Consider the following 11,467-nt stretch of genomic DNA (forward strand, 5'->3'; position numbering starts at 1 on the left):
GTTTGATTCTTTGACCTCCTGATATTTTTTATTTTATTCAAGGTGAACCCACTGAAAATCAGTGGAGTGAGCTATGGCCATAGCGTTACAGGGAAACCCAACATTTGGTTCTGAAAATGGGGACGAGTGGGACTAACTGTGACATTGCTAAAACAGGATGAACCTGAGGAAGTAAATTGGTTTTATTGGCCAGGATGTGATCAGGGGCAGATTTAGCTTTGAGGGTCAGGACCGTGTAGGTAATTGGGGACCCAAATGGTCCAAGGCTTGCGTGGAGCCTACTCCACTTCACCAGAGCACATTTTATACTCACTGATGCTTTTAGCCAGATGACTTTTTCATGTTTCAGCATATCCAGATTGTTGGCTTGCTGATTAGGCTCACAAGTAAAAGCGAGACCCTTTTGTAGTGCGGCTAGTGAATTATAGCACTAACACTTGCCTTATAGACAGGCTAGGGTGTTTTAAACTTTGTGCAATTGAGCAGAGCATAATATGGACTATGTATTATACTGAGGAGGGAGAGGGCACTTATTTTTAATGTTCCTGCGTTGAGAGTCACTGCATTAGGGGGTAATAGTTTTAAATGAAGCCACATTTCTAACAAGGGACCAGATAACAAGGATAAATGAAATCTGCAGACAGTCTAGAAGCTTCATTTTAGCCATTATTTATAATCTCTTCTCCTACCAAACCTTTTTACTATGTAGCAAAATTGATTAATTTGCGTGTATCTCTTTTCCCTGTGCCCACGTGCTCTCTGATAGAGCAGTGAACAAATAGAGAGATGGACAAGAGAGGAAAGAGGATGAGGCCGAGGCCAGGGGGAGTTGGGGATGCATAATCCCCACACTGAATAATCAACTCCAGAATAATCAAGATATATTTTAGGGTCCTAACATTAATCTTGATATTTAATCATTCTGGGTGATGTTAAAAACAAAAGATTGTATAATAGCATTAATAAAAATCACTTGCTTTGGAAAGGTTCGGAATAAATATGGCTTTCTTTTTAACATGAAATAGGAATCTGTTGAACTGCTCTTAATGTTCGCTCACAGCACACACAGATACAGCTCTGTTTAATTCCATATCCTCTTATCTATAAGTCCTACATTTAATTTGCTACCATTCGAGTTGATTTATAGCTTTGCTTAGCAAAAGTACAGTCTTGATTAAAAGGACATTATCACAGCTGATGGACCTTGAAAGCATTTTTCTCCCCAGACCTTCTAATAATTTTGAAAATGACCTGAAGACTCCGATAAGGCTAGATTTGCACGTCTCCAGCTTTTGCTCACCTGGCTGTACTTTGGGCAGTGGTGGCTAGGGGTGTTTGGTGACATAGTTTTCCCATATGCTAACTCCTTATCCATCCTGAGAAATGGAAAGTTACTGCGGTAGAGTTTTCTAGCAAGTTTGCCTCAAGGGATCCCAGACCCCTGGTTAGCTGATCTCTTATCTAGCTGATCATTGCAGCTAGAGCCTTTGTCTCTTGGGATGCTGCTGGCCTGAAGGATTCTCCAGTCTGTTGAAGGGAGGATTCAATTATTATACATGAGGGTTCCATTTTGGAGTTGCAGCTGTGACAGATGCCTCCCTCCAACAGTACAGAATTAGTTTTGGTGCTCATTTCGGTGGAGATGACTTAATTTGCAAAGCCAGTGATTACCACAAGTTGGCCAGATTGGGTCAGTCTCCACAGCAGGCCATTTTCCACTCTCCTGTTTTGATTGTGCAGTATGACTACTTGGTGGCGTCTGTGGTTCTGGGAGCGAGATGCTGTTACTCAACAGGTGACAAAAGGCTATATTATACTTTGATTCTGTTCAGAACGTTATTACCATTCTCCTGATTCCACTAGTTGAAAAAAAAATGAGTCACTCTGGCTTTGGCTTTATATCTCTGTGGAGTATATTTTTGACCTAAGAAATAAGTTATTTCTCACAAAGGAATCACTTGGACATCACCATACCTACAGTGCAATTTACAGGGGCTTTCGATTGTTCAGAATCGTAGGAACACAGAAAAGAATTAAAAATTGTAAATGTGGTACTAATTCAAAATGGGGGAATTTGGGTAATTTTTTTCATGTCAGATTTGATGGCGGGGCCTTCTCAAAATACAACAGTAAATCAGTTTTATCCATGAGTAATTTTTATTTTGGTCAACATGTCCTTCCAGTTTGGTCTTAACCTCTTCATATGCATATATCTTTATTAAGATATTATTTGCATACCATGCAACTGGTCTTACCTCTTTTCATTTTTAAATTACTAGGCTTCAAAATCTCTGTCATTTTTGTTGACTAGCACAGAATGTACTCCTATGAAGAAAGGATTTATGTCTAAATCACCTCCAATTTGCCTAAATCACTTTTTTCCCCCCGATACTTAGCCACAGTTTGTCGGAGCTCGACTGATTATTAGAGGTTATCTAGTTAACCCGGAATAAAGATCACCTGGGGAGTTATTCTTTTTACAAACTATACTTGCTGAAGTAGGAAACCTGAAATTCTGATAACCTTCGCAGCCCGCACCCCGACCCCATACCAATTAAACAGCACTGATTGAGTCTAACATTCTCATCTCACAGATAGGGAAACAGTCTTCCTCTCACAGTTTAGATGAGACACCTTAATAAACACCAGAACTCTTTTCAATTTTAACATGACAGATTTTTGATACATTGAGTTGAAGTTGCAGAATTCACCTCAGTGAATGATGGTAGCATAAATTATTTATGCCGTATGTTTTTAAAAACAAATTATGAAGGATCTAATATTGTTGAAGGAAAAAATTTCAAAGTCACTGATCAGAAAGTCAGTATACAGAAACTGTTGCAAATTTGTCATTGTCTCCGTAACGTGTCAGGCACTAGGGAGATTAGTAGATGTCCTTTATCCTGGAAATGCCTGATAGCTAAGCACTCACATTTCTTCTCAGCTGTCCATAGTCATTTCCCACAGGGTATGAGAGGCCTCACTGTGTTAGTTTTTAAACAGCTGCCCTGACTGCATTTTCAGCAGAAGGATATTCATAAGAATACTGATATTAGGTAGAAGAAATAGCCACAGAGATAGGCTTTAATAAAAAAAACATCAACTGCTCATAAGGTCTGACAGACTCTAATGGATGGATGTGTGAAGACCTGGGGAAAAAATAAAATGGATTTTCCAGAGGACTTCTTATTCCCTGAAAAACTGGGAAAGTTCAGGCTAAGCGCAGAAGAAACAAAAGAAGTTTTCATGGACCCCTTTTCCTCTTCTAGACCTTTATTACCTCCATACAGATGAATGGATGTAGCCACCTGCTCTGAAAAGAAGCCCCTTTCTCTGGTAAAAATGTTTACCCTCCTGGACCTTGGACCACCTTAAACTCCACCTGGGAACCCTTGATCTAAAGCAACCATGGATTTGGGAGAGCAGAATGGAGTTGTTATACTTTTGAAATGTCATTTTTGTTATCAGTGTATATAAAGAAGATAAGAACTTTTTGTGATCTTTAGCACTATACACTATTCTGTGTGAGACATGACGGGAAAGGACAGATTCCTTTTGATTGAATGCTAATCAAAGAAAAAGTAGATTACTTTCTTAAAACATTAGCAAGAAATTGCCCACACTTACTTAGGAGACCACCTTTTTTAGGGTACCATCAAAAGTTTGTCTTTCACATAATAAAAGTTATAGTGGTCTCTGGGTTAGTATATAAGAAACTGTGTAAAAATGCTCTGCCCCAAAGTCATTCGAAATCTTTATTGCTCTCGGATTTGGCAGCGGTGTTGTAGATATACAGTGAGGGTTTGCCACCTGCGCACTCTAAGCCATAATACATTTTTTTAGAAATGCCGTAATGGGTGACGATGCAGGATCTGATCGTTAGATTTTTTTCGGTCTTATCTGTGTTTGTTTATCTACATATAATTCAAGGTTTCAAAGAGACTAGACAGTTTGGGAAGAGAGTCACCAGTCCCAGATTGATTTGAAACTCAATCTGAAATGGTGATTATCCCTGAAAGCAGGATGGTTGCTTGCTATCTCTCTGAAGTCGGTTCCCTTGGTCTAGTTCCTTATTGTCATGAGCCACAATTTGGGGGTGGGGGCAGGACTCTTGCCATCATCGATTGTCTTATTCTACACACAGCCCCAGAATGGTGGTCCTGGTTCCAAACAGAATGGCATAGCCCGGTGCATGCTGGGCACATGCAAAAATCAGTGTTTTCAAGTCTCCATGGCCATCGTAATGGCCTTCAATCCTCAAAGTCAGTGTTTCGGAAAGAGAAAACAGATATGCCCTTCCAAAAGCAAGGGGAAGGGAAGAACTGCATTCTCTGAAAGTTAAATTATAACTTTTTCTTTCTGTCTCTGTGAAGAAGACTGTACTAATAAAACTGCCAATTTCTTTCAGGTGGGTGTACATGGCATTAGAATAGAATTCATCAACGAAAAAGGATCAAAACGCACCGCCACCTACCTACCGGAGGTTGCAAAGGAGCAAGGTCACTGTTGTACTTTATTTCATATGACCTAGTGAAGAATTTAAACAAATAATACATATTGAAATGCGCTATCTGACCTTGCAGTTATATCTGGTAATTGATCACTGTTAGATGATAAGAAATGACTCTTCCATCGCTGCCACTGCAATGTCTGTATGAAATCGGTGAATTACACAGAAGTTGAATCTCTGCACTGAAGTTTGGCAGCGAAAACATATAAAAGTATACTTTCAAAAAGAGCATAGATTTGTAAAAGTTGGGCTTTATTTTAGGCGATGGTTTGCTATGAATTTTAAGCGCCATTTTCCCATATTCCACTGGGCTGTAGCCTTGTGGCATAAACAAGCCTTTCGTTTGACGATCAGCCACACCGTTCATTGTCAGTATCAAATGTTTCCTTCTTAGGTGGTTGCCATTACTCCTTCTGCTGTTATTAAGATTGTAAGTGTCCCATGAAGAAAAGGAGCATTGAGAATACATGAACTATTAGTGTTTTATATGTCCCTAATCAACAAACGTTTTTCGATTTTACAGATATAGCACAAACCTTTATGAACGACCAGTGTAACACAAAATAACGTTTCACTCTGTGGTGTCTTGTCCTTTCTAGCCACTGCTAAATTGTAGTTTCATGTTAGTTGAAATGAATACCTCTTCTTTATCTCATGGAGCTTTTCTTCTCATCAGAAAGCATTGGTAATTTGGTTTTCCCATATCTGTTTCATATAAATATGATCTATAACTACAAAATTTGATATCATTAACCCCCCAAATGAGAGCGCTATCTGCAGACTTATTGGGGTTGCTTTCGAAAATTTCTTAATTCTGTAGTTCCACTGACTCTGTAAAACATACATAAGAGGTCGAGGGCCTCGGGTATGAGTGTGCATCCCGTGTCAGAACCCATAAAAATGCCTTTGAACGCTGCACACAGATGCACTTGATAGCCTGCAGAAGATACGGTGAGAAATGGCGATTACCAAGAGTTAGTGTGGGAGTTCTAAGTACAACTGAGTTGGCTCAGTGAGGCTTTTCCTCCCCTTTTAAAGATGTCACCGTTAGAGGAGAGTACAATGTTTGTGGCTTGTTACTGAGACACGACCGAGCAGTTACTGCCCGCCAGCCTCTTAGGCTCCTTGCCTTCGAATGCAGTTGAGATAAAGAAGCCAATGTTGCTAGCCAGCAGGGATAGCTAGAATTTAAGGTGTCCCGTGGTGTCCCTGCTTCTGTACAGGATGAAATCTTAGCTCTTCTGTGTGACTGTTTTTAGGACCAAAGGGGTCGGTGACAGTGATAGCTGACCTCTACAGTCATTTTGTATTTAACCAAAAGTGCTTGTTACATGTGCTTGACTGGTATTTTATCTGGTCTGCTCTCCACAGGATGGGACCATATTCAGACCATAGACTCCTTACTGAGGAAAGGAGGATACAAAGCTCCGATTACTAATGAATTCAGGAAGACCATAAAACTGACCAGGTACAGAAGGCATTTCCTAGTGCAAGGCTGACCAGTACATTTTGATGCGTATACCTGTAACCTTTTGATTTCTTTGGTCTCTCTAACTATACTTGCTTCTCCTTTCTGAAACAGAGTGGAAATGAATGGCAGGGCTGTACTGAGGGTGAATACAATGAACTCCGCTTGGCAGTAAAGCCCATATGATGTATGAGCCCATCCTTCGCATCACAGCTCTGTGGGCTTACTCTGGCTTTGTTAAAGAAAGCCCTCTGAGCCTTTAGAGTACATCATTGAAGAAAGTTACCTGAATTTAGAAATTGGCCAGCTTTTGACATTGCTTAGCAGAACCCCGGGATCCTCATAAGTAGTCCGCAAATTTGAATTTCACCTCAGAATTTTGGCAGTGATAGAAAGCTTGCTGAAAAACACAATTGACAAATGCTAAATGTATTTCTGCATGGGCTCGTAGGGGTACTTATTTAAAAAGGAAACTATCAAACATTTTGGGAAAATGAGTTGCTGTTTCCATTTCTTTTAATTCCACAAAACCACATTGAATGCCTATAGTCTAAAAATGGACTATTCTCAGCTCTGAGGAGTTACAAATTTGAAAATGCCTGCACTGCTGCTCTCTCTGAGTTCATATTCTAGGAGAATAGAAGGGCATGTACAAAAATAATTATTAATATACAGCAGAATGAGAGAGATGATATGAGGTAGATGTGAGGCTGGGCTGGAAGAATGAGTAGAATATTTGACAGGTGGAGAGTGGGGGAGCAAAGGGATTAACTTAAACAGAACTTGGTGAGTCAAGGCATGTAGGTGGCGAAGTATGGGGCAAGTTCTAAGGAATCTTCTCAATAGTCTGATTTGGTTGGTCTCTCAGTGTACATAGAGAAGGTGGTCACTGGGGAAAATATGGCCCAGAAGGTAGAGCGTAAGAAGTTTAAACCTGATGCTATAGTCAATTGGTAGCCATTGAAGGGTTCTGAACAGATGGATTTGGGGAAGTGTAAGATTAGAATCGGAAACAGGAAAAATAATTAGGAGACACTGTTATTGTCTAAGAATCTGTGGCAGCAATCCAAAGAAGGTGAAATGGGAGCCTTAACACGAGCTGTGGCAGTGGGATGGGAAGAAAGGAAGGAAAAAAAAATATTGTGGGGAAAATGAAAGGACTTGGTCATCATTCGGAAGTAGGGAAGAGGAGCCAGTCAAGGCTTTCATCTCAATAAAAGGGACCAAGGCAGTCCCTTTCACCAAGAGAGGGACCACGTCGGGGAGAGTTACATTAACGTATTGATTCTGGATTTGAAGTGCTTCCTAGGCTATCTGTATAGAAATGTCCAATAGGTCACTGAAAATGTACGTGTGTAGAGCTCATGGCTAGAGATGGTGATTTGGGATCATCTGTAAAGAGGACATAGTTGAAGCTGTGAGGCAAGAGTTCACTGAGCTGGGACAGAGCGTAGGGGCAGAAGAACTGAAGGTAGAAATGTAGGAAACTCCTGCAAGGCGAGGGTAGGATGAGTAGTCAGAGAGAGAGGGAGCAGTCCGAGAGGCAGGGGGAGAACCAAGGGAGTATGGAGTGTGGAACACAAGGCACAAAAGAGCTTCCGAAAGGGAGTGCTGCGCGGTATCCTAATGGAGAGGTCAGGCATGATGAGGGGTGGCTTCTGAAAGAGCAGTTTCTGCGGAAGCGTGGCAGTAGAAGCCAAGAGGCACAGGGCCGAGGAGCGGTGTGAGATGAGGTAGAAAATACACGTTACTCTTCTGAGAAGTGTGGCAATGAAAAGAAACCTGAAGATGGGGGGAAAGAGGGTTGAGATACCACGATCAAGACGAGTTTTTTGTTGCTACTGTTTTCCCTTAATGGCAAGACCTGAGACATGTGGACAGAAGGAAAGGAATGGTTAAAGAGGAAGCAACGGAAGATCCCGGAAGAAAAAGTAGTCAAGTGAATGAAATGCATACGTGACGGTAATAGGCTGGCTTTCCTCCGTTCTTTCCTGTTAGCAAACCGGAGCTGAGGAGGGCAATACAATTTCTAGAACGATTTAAACAAGGAGTAGTAGAGTGCAAAGAGCACCGGACTCAGACTCTGGATTCCTGGGTTCTGATCTCAGCTTTGCTGCTTATTAGCTGTGTGACAGTGGGCAAGTCACTTCTTCTCTCTAGGCCTCTGTTTCCTCATCTAGAGAATTATCCCTAAGGGTCCCTCCTAGCTCTGACATTCACATGTCACCTATTTCGTGATGTTAACTTTGTCTCTTCCCTAACTTTCTTTCAGGTACCGTAGTGAAAAGATGACCTTGAGCTATGCTGAATACCTTGCTCATCGCCAGCATCATCATTTCCAAAATGGCATTGGGCATCCCCTTCCGCCATACAACCATTATTCCTGACACTGAGCCACACAACCAGTCACTGGGCCTCTCTGCAGACCTCTTCCCAGGAGACCCTACCCCTTCTTGGTCTAGCTATCTCTTTTACTGTACCATTTTATGATGATAGTTTCCGTTGCCATGGTGAAGCTTCGACATCGTCAGTTAAGATCATCATGGTAACGGGTAGGAAAATGGCATTTATTAAGATGATCCTGTTTTATTATATTAGGTCATTGATTTTTTTTTTTTTTTTTGCAGCATATATGAATTTTGGGGTTTTCTTTCCTTACAATATTATATGGAATTTTGCTTTGCTGTCTCGGTCAGGTTTGTCTTTCTGTCCTTCTTGCCTTCCTTCCTGTCTTCTTTCCTTCCTTCCTTCTTCTCTTCCTTCCTTCTGTTGACTGTGGATGGAAGAATTCATGCAGTTTCTAAGGATTTCATTTAGGTGTTTCTTTCATTTTCCTCAGTAAGATAGGTGATTTTTGATAGCTGTGTTTGGGAGTAATTCATATCAAATTCAGGTATTTGTATATGACTCTTGAATTTGTCTGAAATTCATTTTGCTATGAGAGCTTAGTATGTGGGTCTTCACTGTTTAAGTATATGTTTTTCCCATGGTTAGAATAGATGAACTTTCGTTCTAGTGTAGAACATTCGAAGGTCCATGATAGGACTTGTCACAGAGAGTGAGAAATCATTTATGCCTATTGTGCTGGTTATCACAGGAAAAACTGCCTCATCACTTTATAGAACCAACTTACAAACTAAAACACTGTTTTAAGAAAGTACAAGCTACCTTTGAAATATGCTACAGAAATTATTTTGAAAAGCAGCGAATATCAGGAAGAGAGCAGATACAGAATTTAGTGCCTTTGAGAAGAATATAATTATGTGGAATTAAGAGGGGTTAGAAGAAAGGCAATTTAGAGAAATATTCTTAAAAATTTTATTGTTTCTATTATGTGAAACAACAGATTAGACAAATTGCTTACTCTTAAGTATTTTTTTAAGCTGAAAAGAAAATTATTTTGAGCAAATAACCAAAAAGAGACATGTGTCTATTATATGTTAATTTAAATTTGTTAGCTGTAGGTTTCCATAATCATGATTGGCCAGAGACAATTTTAGCTACCAGTAAAGATAATCTAGTGAAACAGAAGTTAATACATGTCGTGATTTCAGACATGTTTGTCATGGGGACAATACTGGAGTTTTAGAAATACTATAAAATTGCTTGAATCTCTTTCTGCACTACATACTTTTGATAGAAACACATCTACTATATCGATAAGATGTTATGTTACCCCTGTAAAAACGGAGTTGGCACTTAGATACGATATAGTTGTTAAGAGCCCGGCTCATTTGCAGGGCTAGTCTTCCCATGATGCATATGCAGAGAAGAACTTCCTAATGTCAACTGGAGGTCTATATGTATATCCCCAGGAAAAATGACAGATGATTCTGGAGAAAGATTACATTAATTTTATGGTAGTAAATATATATATATGTGTGTGTGTGTGTGTGTGTGTGTGTGTGTGTGTGTGTGTGTGTGTGTGTGTAAAATTTTTTTCAAACAGGAAACAACTATTTCAAGTGATGAATATAAGTGTGGTTCAGAATATATAGTCTAAAACTATGAGATGTCACTGAATATCAAGATGGCATAGCTTATACATGTAGTTGCTGTGACAAGTGACAGACTGCTAGTTCAGAATTTGAAAACCCTTTTCTAGTTTGTGAGATTAATCGGCTGAATTCCTTCTGCTTGTCCTTATGGCGAAGCAAACTGCTTTTGTTTTCGATGAGAGTTCTCAGAAGTTTGTTGGTATTCCTTCGTCCGCAGCATCTGTTGTTGGAATAACCATTTTCAGTCGTGATGCCTTAACCAAGAAGCCAACTGTTAGCCTGAAATGGAATCTCGGTAGCCAGTTCCACTGAACCTAGAGATTAGTCAGAGAAAGCTAGCTGCTGGGCTTTAGAAAGGGATTTTGAGTCCTTTCATTTCTACTTGGGAGCACTTTGGAGCAGATTAGTCTTTCAGTATAAAAACAAGTGGCTACCTGATGGAAATTTTTTCTTGCCCTTATAGGGAAACTGAGCACAAGCTGAATGATATTGTCTGCTGCAAGAAAAAAAAAAAAAAAAAGTAAATAAAGCAAGCAAACCGAAGAGAGACAAAATAGACCAATATTGATCCATCTTATCTATCATCTCATCAGTTCAACAGGCTCCTCGTCCTGGGTGAGCTCATGGTTAGAAGTTTTTTTGTTTTTAAAGAAAAGATCTATCCCATACGTGTGTGTGTATACTTACAATACATACATATGTGTGTGTTTATGTATTTAACGGTGCTAATCAATTTTGAGCAGGTCACGTGACTGGTCATGCGGACTCTAAAATCATATCAGATTTTTAAAAATTCTTGATATATGCAGATGTTATACAGATTTTCTTACCAGTGTAATAATGTTATACTGAAGAAATAACCATCCTGCAGGCTTCAGAGGACGAGGTCAGCAATATTTCCCACCGTGGCTTGGGGGAAAAGGATAGTTTTGTCTCCTTTTGTGTTCAAATTAACGCACAGTGCATTTTTGTGTCTAAGTAGCTGTTGACTAAAAGACTTTGTAGTGTAAAGGGTGTTATACAAACTTGTAATGGTGTGCTTCAGACAAATGCTAGACCCTTTCACCTTTGTCGTATATTACAAAGCTGTTAAATACGTAGTTTGAATTAACTTTGAACATGTTGAAATATGTAGCATGTGTTTTTAACTCAGACGAAGATTCTGACTGCACAGGTTGTGTTCTAGCCAGTTGTGGTTTATTTGTGCAGAAACACAAATGTGAATTGCACTCTTGTCACCAGAATATTGTGTAAGTTCAGTGATCTCTAAACAGCTCAGAAGTAATACTTGAACTTCATTTGAGTAGCACAAAGTTTACATAGCCCCCCTTTTTTAAATGTTAATTAGTTCCATTTATGTTTTCCGTTTTCAGATGCAACTGGGTATTTTTTTCCTCTTGGAAAATAGTACGTATTTTACTTTGGTATGTAGCAAAAGGCTTCCATTTCTGGAAGGGTTTTTTTGTTCTTAGAAAAGGTCAGCCAGGTAGC

At 39.8% G+C, this 11,467-nt stretch overlaps 2 protein-coding genes across 7 annotated transcripts in view; one reads left to right on the forward strand and one right to left on the reverse strand.

Moving 5' to 3' along the window:
* The window catches only part of AMMECR1 (AMMECR nuclear protein 1), a 112,826-nt gene that overhangs the window by 95,199 nt on the left and 6,160 nt on the right, over window positions 1-11,467 (forward strand). For 2 of the 4 annotated variants that reach the window (XM_024748559.1, XM_024748577.1), the window contains 3 exons: window positions 4,409-4,499; window positions 5,882-5,978; window positions 8,251-9,497. In XM_024748559.1, coding sequence (XP_024604327.1) covers window positions 4,409-4,499; window positions 5,882-5,978; window positions 8,251-8,365 — 303 coding nt within the window. In that variant the 3' untranslated portion in view covers window positions 8,366-9,497. Of the gene's footprint in view, window positions 1-4,408; window positions 4,500-5,881; window positions 5,979-8,250; window positions 9,498-10,439; window positions 11,460-11,467 lie in introns of those variants that run through there. The other 2 variants (XR_003003670.1, XM_024748567.1) reach the window with 2 other exon arrangements.
* TMEM164 (transmembrane protein 164) overlaps window positions 9,490-11,467 on the reverse strand; it is a 169,582-nt gene continuing 167,604 nt past the window's right edge. For all 3 annotated transcript variants that reach the window (XR_003003664.1, XR_003003663.1, XR_003003662.1), the window contains one exon: window positions 9,490-10,472. The gene's annotated coding sequence lies outside the window, so the exon portion shown is untranslated. The remainder of the gene's footprint in view (window positions 10,473-11,467) is intronic.

This window comes from Neophocaena asiaeorientalis, unplaced genomic scaffold (genome assembly GCF_003031525.2).
Source record: "Neophocaena asiaeorientalis asiaeorientalis breed wild unplaced genomic scaffold, Neophocaena_asiaeorientalis_V1.1 scaffold41, whole genome shotgun sequence".
NCBI classification, from domain to species: domain Eukaryota; kingdom Metazoa; phylum Chordata; class Mammalia; order Artiodactyla; family Phocoenidae; genus Neophocaena; species Neophocaena asiaeorientalis.